This window comes from Prunus persica, chromosome G3 (assembly GCF_000346465.2).
Source record: "Prunus persica cultivar Lovell chromosome G3, Prunus_persica_NCBIv2, whole genome shotgun sequence".
NCBI classification, from domain to species: Eukaryota; Viridiplantae; Streptophyta; class Magnoliopsida; order Rosales; family Rosaceae; genus Prunus; species Prunus persica.
Genome location: NC_034011.1, coordinates 8182337 through 8203393, shown reverse-complemented (window position 1 = coordinate 8203393; position 21057 = coordinate 8182337). Strand labels below are relative to the sequence as shown.

At 37.6% G+C, this 21057-nt stretch overlaps 1 protein-coding gene across 1 annotated transcript; it reads left to right on the top strand.

Moving 5' to 3' along the window:
• On the top strand, positions 16895–20867 carry LOC18782002 (probable folate-biopterin transporter 3). The gene is made up of 5 exons (XM_007215207.2): positions 16895–17438; positions 18569–18828; positions 19329–19424; positions 19499–19669; positions 19795–20867. Exons 1-5 carry the CDS (start codon positions 17057–17059, stop codon positions 20383–20385), a joined length of 1500 nt encoding a protein of 499 aa, XP_007215269.2. The 5' UTR covers positions 16895–17056; the 3' UTR covers positions 20386–20867.

Below are 21057 nucleotides of genomic sequence, written 5' to 3'. Positions count from 1 at the left end.
GGGGGGAAGAAGAATATCCCGCCACTCTATTTTCATACTTATCTACAGTCAGATTTTATTTTGGTTTTGTTTTATTTTATCTCTAAGAATTTATTTTGGCAGTGCCTACGATGATCTAGTTAAGAGATGCAAATCAGTAGCCGCAAAAAATTATGACTACAGAAAGAAATTTCTCAACGCATTAAACATTATTGACCTTAGAAGTAAAATTAAATTGAGCAGTACTCTTTTCTATTATATTATGCATTTATTAATACGTACAAATTTAATGACACGGGTGCTGTTAAATGAACTCTCAAATTAACTGAGTACATTCTACTATCAAATTATTTCTTGAATTACTAATTTACTTTAATATAAAATGACGACAAATGACATATTGAATTGTGAAACAAATGTAATTTTAATAAATACACCTTACTCACCATATTCAACTCTAATCAAACGTAAGCGAAAACTCTACGAAAATAGCAAATTAACAATAGCAATGAATGGTTAGTATAATGCGAAAAGTGTTGGAGGCATCAAAAGGAAAATATGGTCCATAATTGATAACTAAGACGTACAAGTAACTACTTTGTGTTTGTATGTTGTTCATAGTGTCCCATTTTTTCCGTCTCAAAGATATAAAGCAATGAAATCAATAAAGATCGAACAAGCAGGCAAACGAAAAAAGTATGCTTCAACTAAATATTTATTTGTAATAGAGCTGTATAATATAATATGGTATACAAACGTTGGAGATCAAAACTGCTGATCACCAAATACATGCCATGATTTTCAATTAACCAAATATTATTGAGAGGAATTGCAATGGGTGAACAGGGATCTGGGAATTCAACTACCCAATATTGGAAGATGAAGCAATCTTATCGCACTGCTTCACTATGATTTTCAGTCTCAGTCTCAGGACTCTTAATCATACATTATTGATATGAATGCAATAAGACACATAAGTCCTGCTACCTAGTATTCTTGGATAATGATTGAGGGATTCAACTTTCCAGGCATTGCAGAGTTTATCAGTATGGTCCCCCCTTCGCAAACAACTGCAGCCAGCTTTTGAATGGGTTTGGTATTGTGTGATAGAGTGTATTACGGTGTATCAGTGGTATTTTTGGTAGTTAAATAGGGCGTACTTAGTTAATTTTATATTTTAATTTAAATACTAGGGTGTACTTAGATCATAGGGTGCACTCAATTAATTTTAAGGTTCGTTTAATAATATCCAATAACAAAGTATGTGATTTCACATTACAATCTGTAATCCAATACTTGAGAAAACTATGAATTAGATTGACTAGGGAGTGAAAGCTGATCCTGCACCATTCAGTACATGCCCCTATGCCTAACTTCCTCTATTCCAATTAAAATAAATATGTCACTATTTGCTCAAGCACCAACTAGTAAGCAAGTAAATACGATACTAAGTATTTGTTTGGCCCTACTCTGTAATATAATCTCATGATTCACAATTAAAATTATATATATAGTGAGTTTCAATTGAGGAATTTATCAAATAAGTTTATTTGAGGGATACGATTTTTGTAGGGCTCATCACATTTTATTTTTTAATGATCCGAACCATCTAATTTTTAGATATTCCCTCAATGATCATCTCTGCAAAAAATCATTTGAATTCAAAACCATTTGACCACTCAATTAGATGATTGTTATTTTAGTCTTTTCTTGAAGCACCATGTTCGTCTATTTTGTTGTTTTCAATTAGATGCCTTAATTATTTTCAATTTGTCTGATTTTTTGCAAAGATGATCTATGAATGAAGACTTGAAAAATTAGATGGTTTGGATCGTTGAAAAAAAAATTGTAGAGTATCATGAAAGGTGTCCCTCAAATAAAATTATTTAAGGAATCCCTCAACATATATATATATATATTTTAGAAAATTAGATATAAACTCAAAATCCTTACAGTTTGCTAGAAAAAACCCATCTATCATCTTCCAACTCTCCTCTATCACTTAGTTATTATTCAACAACAAAACTTGAATGTTGAAAATTTATAAATGCCATTGACAAGCTAGGGTATATACACTATTTTTTGTATTTTATTATTTGGTTGGGGGTTGGGGTTGGGTTTGCACCTTAAAGCTTAAATGGTGAATTGTTTTTCTTTGATTGAAAAAGAAAAAAGAACAAGAAGAACATAGGATTTGCGTTCCTAAAGTAACATGGCATTACATAACAACCACACTTGAGTTGAGTTTGTCACCAAACAACCTAAGAAGATTGAAAAAAAGGTAGGGCAAATAAATTTTGGAAAAAAAAGTCAAACTCTCTCAATGGGTGATCTCAGTAACTTGCAGGTTAATTAGATGGTCCAATGGTCCTACCCATGCTGTACATCTCCATGTTCATCAATTAATATGCAACACAAAAGTGCTTTTAATTGGTTCACACTTATTGGTGTGCCTCATTTTGTGGTTTATTTTTTCTCTTCAACTGTCGACTGTACTGTGAGTTAAATGAACGGAAGTATTTTTGCTTACCACTTTAACCTAAGGTATATGATAATCACCCTTCTCAATACTTACGTGTCCATAGTAGAAAGCAAAAAGTTAACTATAATTATGCTCATAAATACGTGTCATATAATGATGATAAGAATATATTTATGAAAAGGAAATAATCGTTAAACCACCAAATAGCTATAATTCTATCTCTTTATAAATTCAGCCAACAGTTATGGTTGTGTAAAAGCAAAAGAGAGGACTTTGGTTGCCTTAAGCTCTAGCTGCTACTACGTTTAGGTGTTAGGTAAAATAGTACAAGAAAAACCAACACATTAATTTATTGGTCAACACTAACCACAACAAATCATACTTGTAAATTGTAATTAATTAAAAGTTGACTTTTAAGATGAATGCCCATGGTTAGGAATGATAGTCACTTATGAGTGTCGGTCTTGAGATTCTAGAAGCATGAAGCAACAAAAAAATTAAAAAAAAAATTAAAAAGCCCTACATACAAATAATTCAACAGAAACAAAAAAAATTAATTCTTGATTTTATGTTTTACATATATAGTTAAAGATAAATCTAAAGTTCGGAAATCATGTGTGCGGTGGATCCACTTGCAATCCTTCGAATATATATAAGAGTGACAATTAAATTGATCGTTAGGTTGAGTAAAGTTGTTTAGTCACATAACAAAAGCATTTGTGATTGACATGAAAGTATTCTTCAAACCCTTTAATACAACTTGTCATTTCTAAAGTGACCTTTGTAAGCTAAAGACACATGAATAACTTAAACCTTGTCCAAATATTATAATTTTCATACCATGCAAATTCTTTACACTTACATTTGCACCCCTCCTTAGTGCTTTTATGCTTTCATTTTGCTTTTATTTATTCAAGTTTCAACTATTAAAGTATAAAAGTAAAGAATCAGCTAACTTCGGTTTAGTGATTTTTTTTTTCTTTCCATCGTTGGAACATGTCTTAAATTCAAATTCTATTTTTCCTCATTAATTAAAAAAAAGTATGAAAGTAAGGAGAGGAGTGGAAATATATAAAACTAGAGGGTGAAGAACACCATCCTTTTTTTTTTTTTTTTTAATACTATAATTATGGATCATTAACCTCTTCTTTTTCTTTTTTTTGGACTATCATTAACCTCATTTGTGTCAAGTTAGTTGTCATGATTTGTATTTAAATTTTTTATATGCTCCTACGGGATATATTTCCTTTAAAAAAAATTAAATCCAGAATAAGTTATTTCATAAACAATATTGTATTTTTTTTTTTTTTGTGAAACGAGCTTATGTGACAGGACCCGATCCAAATTCCGTTTTGGAATCCGAGCCAGACCCTGTGCGTGACCGACACCTGGCAAATGTCGGGCACAAATGACCTATTTGCCCTTCTATATAAGACATGATAAAATAATAAGGTTAACGTCTACCGAAAAACCGGCAGAGTTTCCTTTGTAACTGGCTCAATACCAAATCAGTTACACCTGCCAAAACAAGTATATATATATACAACCAACTGCCAGCATACATATCTATACATTCCAACAGTTCAAATCTCAGTCTAGGGCAAAACATCAGAGCGACTACTAAGAATTTACAAAGGAGTGAATCCTTTTACAAAACAAAAATCCTACATCAAAAGAAAGGCGCGGAAGATGGGAAACGGCCCGATGGTGGATTCCTGTGCACGTCTACTGCCTGGGGGGGGGGGCAAAATAACAAAAGGGGTGAGTGGACCCAAAACAAAGTTTAGAAAAATAGCATATGAACATACTAACCCCACTGTAAAAACAGTTATACAAACTAGTTTATTTTCTTTATTTCTGAAATCAATGCATGTATATAATTATACATTTTGAAAACAGTTTAAAACTATCACCTATGTGTACCCTTATTTCCGTCAATTCTTTATATCCGTCAATTCCTTGCATCACCATAGGTGACACATACTCGCAAGTCTCGGTGACACAAAGTCAATCCGAGCCGCAACTCGCAGGATTCAGGGGACCGTAGTCCACCTTTATCCGCATTACTCGCTCCACACGAGTTCGAGTACCAAGGAACTCGTAGGGAAACTGTCAAGCATGCTGACTAAACCGAAGGCTACCAATATAATCCAAAGGCAACATTTAATATCTGGGTACAAGGTGATTTAGGAAAATATAAAAATTTCTAAAGAAAATCTGCTGGATAACTAAATTCCTGTAACCTGTAAAATTCTGCTGCCATTTATCTGATAATTAACGAGAATATCTTTTCCTATATTCTTTAAAGGAGATTTCACTCGGCAGCATGCAACATAAAATATTTAACAGAATAAAACAGCTTATAACTGAAGCTGAACTACTTAAATTCATTTATTAAAACAAAGAGTCCACTCACTGATAGTCCGAGCTCGCTGGACCTCTTGAAGGTCCCTCTGCGGGTCAACTGGTGTCCGGGTGCCTGATTTAATGACCATAATATTCTATTAATACAATATAGTATTAAATTAAAAACCCTACCCCCGGCTCCTAAAAGTACGTGCGTCAATTTAAAGTTATCCCTATGCCCATAAAAGCTTTCCTTCCACGTGGGATAGTTTAGCGGTATCTTGGGACTCAAAAAGCGTTAAAGTCCCAAAAAGTCAATCCGAGACCCCACGGGTCCATGACCTCACAATATGATCCGGAAGCCGCTAGAAGGTCCAATATATCTAGGACACATGTCCAGAGGGTATTGGTGTCGATCGGACGGTCGGATTGATCACGATCGTGCAATCGCATATTTTCTAAAACCTAGCCCTAGGGTTCGCGATTTCGGAGTATCCGGGACTCCGATTCACAATCCGTCGAATCCTACACGATTCTGAAATTATCTAGAGTAACATATCTGAAAAAGATTACGATCCAACGGCTCAACCGTATTTAACCCAGAAAACGCACAATATGGAAATCCGTTCGAGGCTCAAACGGTATCCAAATTGAGATCCGTGAATTCCTACGTGCTTGTGACAACCTAAGGATCGCATCAATACACAGTGCCACTGCACTACCCTCGCCCACGTGCCGCCACACGCGCCGGCAGGAGTTGGGAGAAAAGTCCACCTATAGTTATAGTAGTTAGAAGCCCAGCTTCAATCGTCAGCAGCGATGAGTGTCCAAAACGATTACGCATCGCCGGAAAATCTCAAAACTACGGCTCCAAACTCCTACCCTAGGTATAACAACATATTTGGAATCACTTTTGTTCTTGGACCTACCCCAAAAACTGACCGGAAGTGGCCGAACACGGAGGCTAAAAATCGGCCGAATTCCAAATTGAAAACTGAGCTAGTTACGGTCAAAATTGATGCAAACATATCCAACCATCAGCTAGAGCATGGAAAATAGGTAGAAATCCATACCTTACTTGACAAATTTGGAGGAGAATTGAAGGAGAACGAACGGTTTGAAGTTTTGACAAAACTGATCGATTTTCTGCAATTTCCGGCCAGCGCCGGCAGTTCCACGGGCTGAGAGTGATCGGAGAGGGAAGAGGAGGTGGTGGCGGTTCGAACAAGACCGGTCTTGTGGCCGGTGGTGCTCTGTGGCAGCGACGGCGATTGAAGAAAACAAAATTGTCTGGGGGGGGAAGTTCGCGACGGAGGGAGAGAGAGAGAGAGAGAGAGAGAGAGAGAGAGAGAGAGAGAGAGAGAGAGAGAGAGAGAGAGAGAGAGAGAGAGAGATGAGGTTTTATATAAAAAAAAATCTGATTTTTCTAATTTATCATTTTGCCCCTTGTGATCATTTAACCGTATTTTCTTCGTTAAAGCTTCGGTTCGAGCCCACTTCGTGTCTACGAACTCATTTCGTCGTGCTCTACGCAACGGTGTATGTGGAATTGTCAAATTCCTTCTCGGTCAAAAAGTCAACTTTGCGTTAATAATTTATTCCAAGGGCAAAATTGTCTTTCCTCATAATAAATTACTAATTAAATATAAATTTTAGGTTTGGGTCATTACATTATGTATATATTGAGTTTTATAAGATATCAAATACATACATTTAAAAACATAATAAATTTATTTTTCCAATTAATTGACATAATCTTTTTTTCCTAATCAAATACACAATATGAACATACTTTAAAAAATAATTTCGGGCATTAATTTACTACCCCATAAATGTTTTTTTTTCTTAACGGGAAAATAAAGTATGCATGTAAAAATGGCCCAAGCTCGATGGGCTAGCATGAATTCGATCTTATTTTTTGGGCTATGAGCTGGCTTAGTGTAAGACATGGGTCGTGATTTGTAAGCCCATAGATAGTTTGACTCGACTCGATATTCTCTAGCAGACTTAGAAATTTTTCAAGGGAGGTGTAGTATTTAAAAGGTTAAAAGCTCAAAGAAAAAAAAATTTCTACAATTTAAACAAGGCTTATTTATGTACATGTCCCTTGTGCTTTCAAACTTGTCTCAAATTACCCCCTATTATTTGAAACGTCTCAAAATAGCCCATACACTTTTTAAAACTGTCTCACGTTACTCATTCCGTCAGCATTAAGAGACGTTTCATTACTTGGTTTAGGCCCCACTTCTTTTTCAATCACTTAACATTAGAGAATAAGGGTTTTTTAGTTTCAGAAAAGGGGAAGGCGGTATTTGGGTGAGAAGGGGAAATTTGGAGAAGAAGGCTAGGGCTTATCAAAATTTGAGGTGAGGTTTGAATTTTGGGAGAATTTGGAGAAGAAATCACTGTTTGGCGTTGGACTTTAAGGCTAGAAAGTGCAAAGATGGTGGTGCTTAGTGAATCTGGAGTTTGTTAACCCATATGTAAGTGGATCCATTCTCACTCGTTTTTCTTCTTGTTGGCATGTGCATTGAATTGTTGTTGGAGTTTTTTTAATTTTTTTGTATACTTTTTTACTCTGTGCTGGTCTTGGGTGGTCCTTGTGCGGTCCTTGTGTGGTCTGTGTATTGTCCTTGTTTTTTGTTTTGTCTTTGTTACCTTTGTCAGTTTGTTAAGCAAATCTTCCTCTTACACAGATAAAGATGCTGACGAGGTTGTTACATTTAAGTTTTTTTCCATGGAGGTAAACTAGTAAAAAATGGAAGGGACAGTGAATGATCTTATTTGGGTGGTGAAGTCAGTTTGTTTGATTATTGTGAGGTTGACTATATGTCCATGTTAGAACTATTTGGAATGGCTAAATATTTGGGATATGATGATGGGTATGATGTGAGTTTTTATGGTGAAGAGTTTGGAATTGATAGACTCATTCAAATAGTATCAGATAGTACGCTTTTAGCTTGTATGAGCACGGCACCTAAAAGTAATAGTAGGGTGATAGTTTTGTACTTGAAAGCAGTGAGCCTAATTTCTAGCCAAGTGAGGAATGATAGTAGTGATCTAGAATATTCTTGATTTGAGGATGATAATAGCAGTGATCCAGACTTTGAAGACAGTGACTATGCACAGAATGATGAAGAGATTGACTTATTGAAGAATGATGATAAGTGGTTTGAAGGTTATGCGGATCATAGTTGTAATGACATTGATCTTAATGTAGTGGAAAATGATAAGTAAGACAGTGGAGAAGGGTCACCTACACTTACCTGCCCAAGTAGCTCTTCAAGTGAAGATGAAGCCAAAAGGTGAAGATTTCGAACCTGAAATTGATATGGCAAACCCAAGTTTCAAAGTGGGTTTACAGTTTGCAATTGCCGAGATGTTTAGAAAAGCTATGAGGATATATTCCATTAATTATGGAAGGGAGTTGATATTTATGAATAATGACCGTAACAAAATAAGAGTAGTATGTGAAAAGGGCTGTTATTTTGTTATCCACGCTTCAAGTGTTAGTGGTATCCTACACATATTCGTAGTAAGAGGAGTAAAAATATACATGCCATTGCTAGCTGGTTGGCTAAAAGATATTCTGGGCAGTTAAGGCTCAATCCAAATTGGACTGCTTTTTCTTTTGCAGAGCAAGTTCACCAAGACTATGGTTACAGACCATCTAGAGCCACTGTGTACAGAGCAAGAGCCATGGCAGTTGACATTGTAGAGGGGTCTTACAGTAAACAATATGAAGTATTGTGAGATTATTGTCATGAGTTAAGAATGAGAAATGTGGGAAGTACAATTTTCATTAAATCTGAAATGGAAGGTGATAGGCCATGGTTTCAAAGGATTTACATCTGTCTTGCAGCCTGCAAGAAGGAGTTTTTAGATGGTTGTAGGCCTGTGGTTTTCTTGGATGGGTGTCATGTCAAAGGGCCTCACTCTGGGCAAGTACTTTTAGCAATGGGAGTTGATGCAAACAACGGAATAATTCCACTTGCCTATGCATATGTAGAGATTGAGAGAAATTCAACATGGCTGTGGTTTTTAGAATTATTGAGTGGTGATCTGAATATTAGGAATAGCCATGGTTATGTATTTATGACTGACAAGCAAAAAGGTTTAATAGATGCTGTGGATGCTCTATTCGCTCAGGCAGATAAAGGTCTTGCTTTGAAACATCAAATGGAAGCAATTTCTCGGGCCACAATAGTGCCATGGTTTAATGCAGAGATAAGAAGGAGAGATGGTGGAGAGCAAAGTAGCGGACAACAAGGTATGCAACGAAGGCAAAGGAAACAAGCAAGTGGTTCCCAATGGCCTTCTCAATCCCAGGCATCTGAAGTAGCCTAGGATTCTCAATCCCAACCATCTCAAGCAGCTCATGCTTCTCAATCCTAACCATCTCAAGCAGCTCAGGCTTCTTAAACATATGATTCATCTCAATCTGCCAAACTATGTCGAGTACAACAACGTAGCAGGAGGATGAAAGATTAATAGAGGAGCCATTTTGTCAAAGATCATTTTTTCATCCTTAGATGTGATGATGTTGAACTTTTGCAACCTATTTTTGAATTAGGATAAACTCTTTTTGAATGGTTTGAATGTTGTGGTTTGATTATGGTTGCAATTGGGTTGTTGGTTTGTGGGATTATTGATGTTTGTGATGGTTGGTTTTATTAAGCTTTCATGTCTGTCAAGGTTTTTGAGTCAGGTACTTAGATGTAATTGACCATTTGATATGTAATGTGATGGTTCGAACCTGTTTTGGTGTTGTGCTTATATTGATAAGGTATTGAGATGTAACCATTTGATATGGCATGAACAAGATATGCTTATGAGTAACTTGTTTTTGTAACCTGTTTTTGGTATCCAATGAACAAGATATGGTTGTAACCTGCTTTTGGTATGATGCTTATCAGTATGTCATCATTTGTAACCTATTACTGATTTCCATTCATATCACAGTACAAAGAAAACTCTAAACTCTAAATAAATTACAATGAACTAATGCTTACTAATAAAACTCAAAACAAATTACACTGTTTCCCCACCAAATTACATTACATTACACCCACTAAACTACTGCTACATTACATTACATTAGCATTAATTTGTTCTCAAATTACATTGCTTACTAAACTACTGCTACTAGTCTCAAGTAGCCCAGGCTTCTTAATCACATTACACCCACCAAATTACAGAACATATTACTCTTAATTTCCCCTAATTCCTCCTAATTCATCTTCATGGCAAACACCACCAACCAGGAAAGCAACATAGCAGCCCACAATATTTTTGACTTTGCTTGAATCTTTGCATTTTCCTACTCCACCCTATCAATCTTCCTCAGCAAACCAGGTATCAGAGACTTTAAACGCTCACACATTTCTGCATCAAACCACTAAAAAAACCTACATCCTTTTCACCACTTCCCTGTATCAACCAAGAACAATGACTGAAAATTTGATCAATTTGATCAATGATTGAAAATTTCATTAATAAGAACTCTATCAATTTGTGATGCCCAAAACAATGACTGAAAATTTGATCTTAAACATTCTTACCTTTGACTTTGGGCTGACTAGAAATCTCCTCCCTAGGTTTGAAGTGGTCCACGGAGTCTGCATCCGTGCTAACTTCCCACAATGACACCATTGGGCATGCCTTGCTTCTCCTGTTTCCATCTCTTCTTCAATTCAGTCAGTATTCACAGAGAGAAGAACTAGCTGAACCTCCAAATCTGAAATCCCCCTTTCCCATTTTCTCCCAAATCGTGCGAACCCCTTCCCTCTTTCCCAAATCCGAACTCGACTCAGAGATTCATAAACCCTAATCTTCTACTCCATAATCTCCCAATTTCAAACTCCACCTAAGAGTTTTATAAACCCGTGATTTCTTCTCCAGATTCTCCCAAAATCCAAACCCCACCTCAGATTTTGATAAGCCCTAGCCTTCTTCTCCAAATTTCCCCTTCTCACCCAAATACCGCCTTTCCCCTTTTCTGAAACTGAGAAACCCTTATTCTCTAATGTTAAGCGATTGAAAAGAAGTGGGGCCCAAACCAAGTAACGAAAAGTCTCTTAATGCTGACGGAACGAGTAACACGAGACAGTTTAAAAAAGTATATGGGGTATTTTGAGATGTTTCAAATAACATGGGGTAATTTGAGACAAGTTTGAAAGCACATGGGGCATGTACATAAATAAGCCTTTAACCAATAGTACTTCCCTTAGATTCATTGTGGGCAAAACCTCATGAAGAATAGTTTAATAAAGAAACTTAGACCATTGGGTGGGCAATATTTACAAATATTATTTTTTATTTGTAGGCTGATGTTTATTGGAGCCTATAAGACTAGTTTAATAAAGAACTCAGCCCATTATCTGTATTCCCTAGAATCCACTGACATGGAGCCCATATATTGGACATGAAACTCAGCATTTCACTAAAAACACTAAGTGCTATTTATCATCTGTTTAGGCAACAATACACGCTCATCTTCTTTACCAGAGACACAGCCACCTTTGTCCCTCAGCTCATCTTCTTCATAAATTGCTAAGACCAACATAGGGGCAAGTTCCGGTATCCAACAGATTTTCCGGCGAGGGGAGGTGCATATGCATCTCCTTGTGCCTTTGTAGCCAATACTGATATTTAAGTTATTAAACAATATTTTTATAAAAGTTTACTAATATTAATTATGCTGCTTAATTAAAAGATTTATAAGAAAATTGTTATCCCTCAAATTCACTAAAAGAACAATTAAGTCAAACTCATTACATTGCTCAATTGGAACTACCAGGATCTGCAAAGGTTACCAAATCAAACTATCCCATATCTAAGACAAACATTTCCATTTCCACGTAGTGTTTTCAATAGTACAACATTACAACCTAAAGTCTTCCAATAACAAACAGATCTTATACAATGCATCCAACACATCACAATTGAACCAATTTCTATTCCGAGCTAATCTGAAACGGAAGGGAAAATGATGAGCTACAAAGCTCATTAAGAAACTATGTAAGGCCACGAGGGTGAGGATTACAACAATACAATATTTGAAAGTGAAATTGAAAAGAGTACACAAAATGAAACTGAACAATTTAAGGGCTGAAATATGATTCATAGTCAAAATCTGAGAAACAATAACAATGAGATAACTTATGTAAATTCTCATTAGGGTTTCCAATGAGGCCTTACTCCCATGGTAGTTGCATGGGCCTTATTACTAGATGGCCAGAGGTTCTGACTAATCCAAAAGAAGGTGCAGACACTGCAATTCAGATGGTCCGAATTCACCACAAGTTCAGATGCTATTCAAGGTTCAATTATGAGTTCCTTTACAATCAAATGAAGGCAAACATATATGAATTTGGGATTAAATAAGGCTTTTATTTCACAAAGATCAAATAGAAATATGAGTGGAAGTTCAATACCAAGGCAGTTCAGAGGCTTATATTGGTGGAAAGGAACAAAGCTATAATCACAATAGAAACTTACCCGATTCAATAGCCTAAAACTATAATCTCTAAATAACTTCAGTCCCTTCCTGAAGGAGAAAGCAAGCCTAGAGTGTAAGATCCCACATCAACCAACGGAGAGGGAGTGATGTGCCTTATATGTGCACACCCGCATCCATCTAGCACGAGGCCTTTTGGGAGCTCACTGGCTTCGGAGTCGTAGGAACTCCGAAGTTAAGCGTGTTGGGGGCCAGAGCAATCCCAGGATGGGTGACCCACTGGAAAGTTGCTCGTGAGCTCCTAGAAACAAAACCGTGAGGGCCAGAGAGGGGGGCCCAAAGCGGACAATATCGTGCTACGGCAGAGCCGATCCCGGGATATGACAATTTGGTATCAGAGCCTAGTTTTGATCTAGGGACCTGTGGGCTATGGGCCCACCACGCTTCCGCAACAGGCGGGACCCTCTCAGGGTCAAGCAGTGTGGGACTACTTGTGAGTGGACTTTGTTTTCAACTTATAAGCATGGTTTTATAATGAGAATTTTATGCATATGAATTAAATAGTTATTGAAATGCATGTTATACTTAATAGTTGAATTCTTTATTTTCATAAAGTATTGGTAATATAATTTAGGTTTTGACATATTTAAGTATCTTGAGTATGTATATATGGATTTTGAGAATTTCTATACATGTTTGGCTATGTGTGGGGTACTTGGGTTGTTGAGATGGGATTTTGGAAAGTGGTGAATATAGAATGTCAGTTTGGAGTGCTATAAGCACTACCCTATGTACCTCCCCAGATTTGGAACTTGGATACGAAAACTTGAGATACTTGGAAATGTCGGGACCCGGAGCATCCTTGATGGGATGTTGCTGTAGACCCTTGATTGGGTAGTCCGCGCACGTAGGACTGGTCACAGACGTACGAGTTTTGAGGGTATCGGCTGTACGTGCTGGCTAAGAGTTAGTCCCCCAGTTGGACGACTCGTTCCCTAGTTACATGGTGAATTGAGGACTCTCCATGAGGACTCTGCCATGGGAACTAGTCAAACAATCCCTCGGTTGGATTGTTTCCCCGGTACAACTAGGTATTGGTCATATATATATATATATATCTCTTATATTATTTATATATTTACATATGTATTTAACTATTCATTCATTCTTGTTTTTCAGTGAGGATACTTCCTTGCCGGTCGTGCCAATGGGTACGCTTTCGAGAGTTTGGTTTGGGACTTATAATATTTAATTAGTGGGTTTGTTTAGTGTTCTGTTTGGATTTCAGACTTGGCATCCGGCATTTGTTTGGTTTTGACATATATAAATATTTATTTGATTTTGATGATTTGGGATGCATTCGGATTTCTTGCTTGGTTTATTAAACAGTGGGGTTATATTATGTTGGTTTACACTGAACTGAACTGAACTTTATTTTTGTCCACTCACATTTTTCTGTTTTGCACCCCCAGCCAGTAGTCCACTGAGCTTCGCAGCTGAGCCGGATCGTGTGCTCACGAGCCTTGAGCCTTCTTAGGATTCCTTTATTCTGTTTTCCTTTAACTTTGTTTTTGCTGTAATTGAATTTATTAGATATGCTCTGTTATCGCCCTTGCTAGGGTTTGATTTTAAGGCCGGAGGCCTTTGTTGTAAACTGTTTATTTGCTTTAAAGCATGCTGCTGGTTGGGTACCTTAAACTGTGAATTTTGAGCATGCTGAATTTTTGGGGAAATGTTCAATTTACAGGGGAGACTCTGCCAAAATTTTGGTAGAAAGTCTCGATCCTTAGTAAGTGGGCCCGGCATCGGGGAAATGTCGGTAACAAGACGGGATTCTCTCCGGTTTTTGAGAATTTCGGGGCGGGTCTTGTCAGCTTGGTATCAGAGCCAGGTTGCCGTGTGGTGCAAGTGTACCGACGAGGATGTCGGGCCCTTAAGGGGGTGGATTGTAAGATCCCACATCAACCAACGGAGAGGGGGTGATGTGCCTTATATGTGCACACCCGCATCCATCTAGCACTAGGCCTTTTGGGAGCTCACTGCCTTCAGAGTCGTAGGAACTCCGAAGTTAAGCGTATTGGGGGCTAGAGCAATCCCAGGATGGGTGACCCACTGGGAAGTTGCTCGTGAGCTCCCAGAAACAAAACCATGCGGGCCAGAGAGGGGAGGCCCAAAGCAGACAATATCGTGCTACGGCGGAGCCGATCCCGGGATGTGACATACAGCTACTCTACTTTAGTTCTTCCTTTCTTAGCAACCTTGAGTTAATTTTCTTTTACTAAACTATGTAATATGTAGAGACAAGCGGCAGCTGGATTATAGCTGAAACCATGTCAAAACATGCTAAAAACTCCAAACCACGTAGCACTATTCACATGATGACCGGTCTTCTACAACAACTCCTCGCTGCTCCCTTGCAACCATCTGTTTCTTTCGTCCTTCTCCGCATCATATGGTGGGCCAACTTTAACAAGTTTTTAGTTTTGCTGAATATGCTATCTCGGTGGTGGATGTCATTTTGTTTGGGCGAATGTTAATTTAGGGTGTGCTTTGACCATTAAAGAGGATGTCAAGGTATGGCTTTCTCAATGAATGAGAGGGAGGGTTTGGATTTGGGGTTGCACGGTTGTGTTCGTTTGAAGAGAGTGGAAGTTGTAAATTTTTTTTGAATAAATTGAAGGAAATACAAGTCAAAATATTTAATGAGGGTAAATTTAGAAAACAAAGGCTAGCTTGTGTGATGTATTAATGACATTGTTTTAAGTGTAAGAAAAGTGACACATGTCATGAGGAAAACGAAAAAGGTCCAAAAGAAAAGGTTAGAAAAAAGGTTGCTAACATCCCCCTAATAAGGCCATATGGGTCCAACCCATTTGTCTCTCATTAGCCTAAAAGTTCTAGGCCCTTAGGTCATCCCCAATCCATTTGCCCCTCATTAACCTGAAAGTTCTTGGCCCTTAAACCATCTCCAACCCATGAGGCCAAACCCAAAATATCCCAAATTTTAGCCCAAATCCTCTCCCAAACCAAAAAAATGAAGGGCCAAAATTTGAAAAAACCCAAACTTGGGGCCAAATAGCAGTTCAGCTATTGCCTGGACCCATAAATTTTTTGGTGGATCCCACTGAAGCTGACACAGGCCATTAATAATTTAGAATTACAATATATCATTAAATGCATTCTTTTTTTATTTGATTTAATATAGGTATAATTGAAAATTTATACAAATTTTGTTTTTCATTCCTACTCAAAACAAACATGGGAAAGGAAATAAAGTGATATCTTCAGGTTATTTTCCCAGCATCAACAAACGTGGGAAATGAATTTTTCATCCCTTGGGAAATGATAAGGGAAATGATTTCTCCTCAAATTTGTTCCGTGAACCAAACGGGGCCTTAGTGCCAAAGAAGCTTGTGACTGAACCTGGCCAAGCCCATTTTACAGGCCTAAAAGAAAGAAAACCAAAACAAAGCCTCGAGGGAATGTCTGAAGTCACCGTCTCCAAACTTAGGGGCTTCTAGTTGAATGACCTTCATTAACCAAACTATCTTCAAGAAAATTTGTTTAAGGTGTGAAGTAGCTAAGCAACACTTTAGAGCTAACTTCCAAAATTAAGTGAGTGAAGTGTCAATCTTGAAGTAAATCATTCCCTAAGAGCAGTTCCACCCATCCCCTTTTGTCATGGCCAAAAGGGGCCTAGACTCCAAAAACAACACCCGCCGAGGAAAATTACCATCGCAAGAAATGGGCTCCATGAAACTAGGCAAGTCCAAATGCAAAACTTGCTTGAGCTCCTGCCTCAGCAAGCTGACGTCAATGTGATATCAGCGGTCAGTTTAAATACTCAAAAAAAAAATAATAAAAATAAATAAGAACCCCCCTTGCATTTTGTCATGCAAAATGGGTGGAAGTGCTTTAAGGCATGAGGTTCAGCCAATAAAACACTAGAAGAACCAACATTTCCTTGTTCCACCAATGAGAGAGGAGCCTTCTGAATCTCTAATAAGAAAAACAGCCTTGAGATACTCTAATTAGCTCATACTTTTTTCTTTTATATTTTCTTCCAGCCCCAAACATTTTTCTTATTGCCAACCTCAAACCTTTGTTTTTTTTTGCTTCCTGTGTGCAATTACAGTTACAGTTACAACTCTAGGGTTGCATTGTTATTCCTTTTGTCCCATTTTGTCTTACCCTTTTTTAAGGATTTGGTTCATTTAGGGTTTAGGGTTTGAATTTTGAGCTTCGTCTGAAACCCATCTAAATCTTAATATCTAAAATGATGATTTTGCACCACCAAAGTAAGAAACAATGAACTGTAGCCCTAAACTATAGTGAACCTTAATGAATTCTAGCCCTAGACTATACTGAAGCTTGCACTGATAAACTCTAAACAACCAAACCTTAAACAAAAATTGGGTGCCACTTGGCGGTTTCTGATAGTTTCTGATAATTAAACTTTCTTTTATTATTTTGCCCTCTACCCATTGGGCTTTTGTTGAGCTAACGAGCTCTTGCTGTTGCTACCTTGGAGCAAAGCCAACAGGCCCACCAGCATCGTTTTGTGGTTGTGAGATCACATTGGTCCACCTTTTCTTGGGCGAATCTTGTCTTGGATCTCTCTCTCTCTCTCTCTGCCTGGTTAGTGGCTTATTATTCGCATTTTGCCCAGAGAAAGTTGAAGTGAAAGTCAATGTCATAGAAATGCAACTTGACAAACCCCCTTCAGAAAACGTAGAGTTATCAGCTGGTTATCTTTTGTTCGTCTAAAGTTTTGCAGGAAGAGTAGAGCTATGGAAATGGAAGCAGAAGAACAGGAAAAAGAAAGTCTTCACCTTGAGGCTGAGAACCAAAAGCAGAAAACTTCAGTAAAGGGTGTCCGGGATTTGCTATGGACACCCATGAATTGGTTCAAAATGCTCAGCAGTGAGTTGCATTGGAGCTTTGTGGTGGGTGTGGTCATTGTGTACGGAATCAGTCAGGGTCTGAGTATGGGACTGAGTAGAATAGGTATACAGTATTACTTGAAAGATGATCAGAAAGTGCAGCCCTCTGAAGCACAAGTCTACTTTGGAATTATTCAAATTCCATGGATGGTTAAGCCTTTTTGGGGTCTTCTTACTGATACTCTTCCTATTCTTGGGTACCGCCGAAAGCCGTACTTTGTTTTTGCTGGTAAATGATACCAACTCATTTTTGTATATGAATGTGTTGCTTGCAAAATTGAGTTTCTATAATTTCAGCTGCTGCTTTTAGTTTTGGATTGAATTGAAGGGTATAATTGTTCAGTTATTTTGAGATCAGTGCATGTTGTAGCTTACTTGATAGGTAAGCAATGAAAATTTGTTATCGTTGAATTTAGTAACTATCCAAAGAATGGGGAAAACATTAATCTTGAAGTGGCTTTCGTTAGAGTTTCAGTTTACTTTAGGAGGAAGCTTAGTGTTAGCAAATGGGGTAACAAAATTGGCAAAATGTCTTATTTTTCGACTTGCTACAATTTCCGTAACTATAGCTTTGCACAGCATGAGCAACTGCTAGCTTGTGAGAGTGTGCACACATGGTATTCTTTTTAGAGTGCTATAGTAACACCTCTATCTCATATTTTGCCTTTAGTTTTAGGCTCTAGAGTATTTTTCTTCTTAAGTGGCTCTCATTCTAAAAGATGACCTGATTGTCACTCAGATGGTGATTTCTTGTGTAGGCGTATGTTATAACTGCTACAACGTTACTATATGCGTTTATTTTGAATCACCTGGATCAGTACTCAGGCATACAGATTTTAAAAGTAAAAATTGATTCATACTGTTGATCACTTAATGATGACATGCATAACTGAGATTATCTATGCATGAAAATAGCCTATATGCAAGTCTGCTTTTACCTTGCCAACTGTTTTCTCTTTTAAAAGATCATACTACTATGAATATATACCTACTTAGTTCAGGAGTGTTCCACTCGTTGAACCTTAAAGCAACATTTAAATTTAAACTTGTACATGAAGGTATGCTTGTTGAACAATTGTAATCTTGGGCTAAGTTTTGAAATCCCATGCCCCTTGACAGTACTGACTTCCATTTTCTATTCTTTCTTTGGTTCAAAGACTTCCATTTTATGTACGTATTTGTTAGCTTGACTGCAAGAGTTGCCTTGCAACTTGACAAAATTTTTTTCCTAATTTAATCTGTATAAGATAAAATGCGCTTTATATGTTTTGGCATTATGACCTGAATTTAAAGAAAAACAAAAATAGCTGGAACCAGAAGGCTGTTCCCTTATTTTTCTTTCCCATTTTTCTTTTCCAGGTGTAATTGGGATGATCTCCATGCTTGTGCTATCACTAGACAAGAAATTAGATCTCACAATTTCCCTGTTGTCTCTGATGATGGGGAGTGCTGGAGTAGCAATAGCTGATGTAACAATTGATGCCTGTGTTACACAAAACAGTATAAGTCATCCATCCCTTGCTGGTGACATGCAAAGCTTGTGTGGACTGACCTCTTCAATTGGGGCACTGGTGGGATTTTCACTTAGTGGGTTTCTTGTTCACCTACTGGGCCCTAAGGTTTGATTTTTCTCAAGTTTCTTGTGCTTGTAACAATATAAACGTTTGGCATTGTTTGAAAATCTGTGAAGAGATCAGCTCATTGGCCAAACTTTTAGGGTAAACTTTTGGTATATTTTTTAGGCATGTCAGAGATGCCTGTCCAATTTTTAACATAGTAGGCTTGCAAAGGATTTTGGATTCACCAATGTTCAAATGATATAATTCTATTGGGTTCATAATCAACAGATTAGATCAGTTCTGGGTATTAAGAAAAGTAATGCAATCGGAACAATTCTCATATATGAGATGTATTTCATATGAAAGGATGCATCATACTGTATATTAGACAGAACTTTGATTTGAACTCATATTTTAGCAATTTGTCAAGTTCGAACCAGATCATGTTGGGATGGTTTCCTTATGCCTAGGATTTCATTATGTCAAATATGATATAAATTAACCTTTTATTCAGTTAAATTGCTTCTCTGACCAGTGCAAGTTTGGCACTTTTACAACAGGGTGTCTTTGGATTGCTCAGCATCCCTCCAGGGCTGGTCATTTTGGTTGGGGTAATGCATAGAGAACCTCATGTTCGCACCTTCACTTATACACAGGTGAGATTACCTTACTTTGTCGTTTACTTTATTAATTCCTGCTTTCTAATGCTCATACCAAGCTCTTAAGTTAGGTCAGTGTAAAGTTTCTGGATGCTTGCAAGACTATGTGGACAACTCTGAAATGTGGTAATGTCTGGAGGCCCTGTTTATACATGTACTTGTCACTTGCTTTGGCCTTGAATGTTCGTGAAGGAATGTTTTACTGGTACACCGATGCAAAGGGGGGTCCATCTTTCTCACAGGTAACCTGAATTATTTCTATCATTTCAGTGCATTTGATGGTACCAATTGCGGCTTTTTTAATAACATTTGAAAGTTGTTTGCTCTGATGTGCATAAAATGCAAACTCATTATTTACATGCTGCAGGAGGTTGTTGGGTCCATATTCTCTATTGGTGCTGTTGGCTCTCTTTTTGGGGTCCTCCTTTACCAGAACTTCTTCAAAAGTTACCCCTTCAGGGATGTGCTTTTCTGGACGCAATTGCTCTATGGTGTATCAGGATTGCTAGACTTGATATTGGTGTTGCGCATAAATTTGAAATTTGGTTTACCAGATTATTTTTTTGTTGTCATTGACGAAGGCGTTACTCAGTTGATTGGGCGTATTAAGTGGATGCCTCTTCTTGTACTTAGTTCCAAACTCTGTCCTGCTGGTATAGAAGGCACTTTCTTTGCTTTGCTTATGTCTATTGATCATGTTGGAATGCTGTCATCTACTTGGGCTGGAGGCCTCTTACTCCACGTCTTGAAGATTACACGGACACAGTTTGAAAATCTTTGGATGGCAATTTTGATCCGGAGTTTGTTGAGAATTGTTCCGATTGCATTACTTTTCTTAATACCCAGAACTGATCCCAACTTATCCATTCTTCCACCTGAGATGTTGAGGACCAAAAAAGGTCATGATACACATGAGTATGAGAATATTGAAATGGCCTCCCTTGTGAATGCCACTTGATCTCAACTAGGGATGAGTTGATCTGGTAAAATGCAATGTGAAGGAAGAACTACATCTGATGGCTGTTGGGAGATCTGGAGAAACGGTCCTTAGAAATGCTGGAACCATGTCCCTGAAAGAAGGCATTTTTGAAGTTCTCTAATTATTAAGAGTACTATGATTACAACATTATTTTTCCATGATAAATTCTTACTGCCCCACTGTTATGAGATGCACACTGGACGAGCGTGGTTGTTTAAGATCCTTAAGAGTTCTGTATGTATCATCAAGCTGAAAATCTTGTATACATATGCAGACATCTCCATAGATTCAGAACTCCAGTTACATCACCTTCCAATACCAGTCTTCAGTAGCACTTTAATCAGTTTAAAGTGGGAATGCAGGGATTGAAAACAGAACCTTATTTTTTCCTTATTGCCTTCACACCGTCGAAGAACACTGCCTTCAGGCTCGAGAAACTGAGTCTTGTTCTGACCCAAAAAGAAAAAGAAAAAAAGAAACTCCCCTTTGTTCTTATAAGTTTCGTGATATATTTATGGAACATGTGGATGGCCCTTTGGAAATGTAGTTTCTACCCTGTCTGAAAGAAGTGAAACAATTTGTTCACTGGTTTCGCTGTTTCTTTTCGTGAATGCTTTGTCCAAAAAATAATTAATAAAGCTCTACTTGACC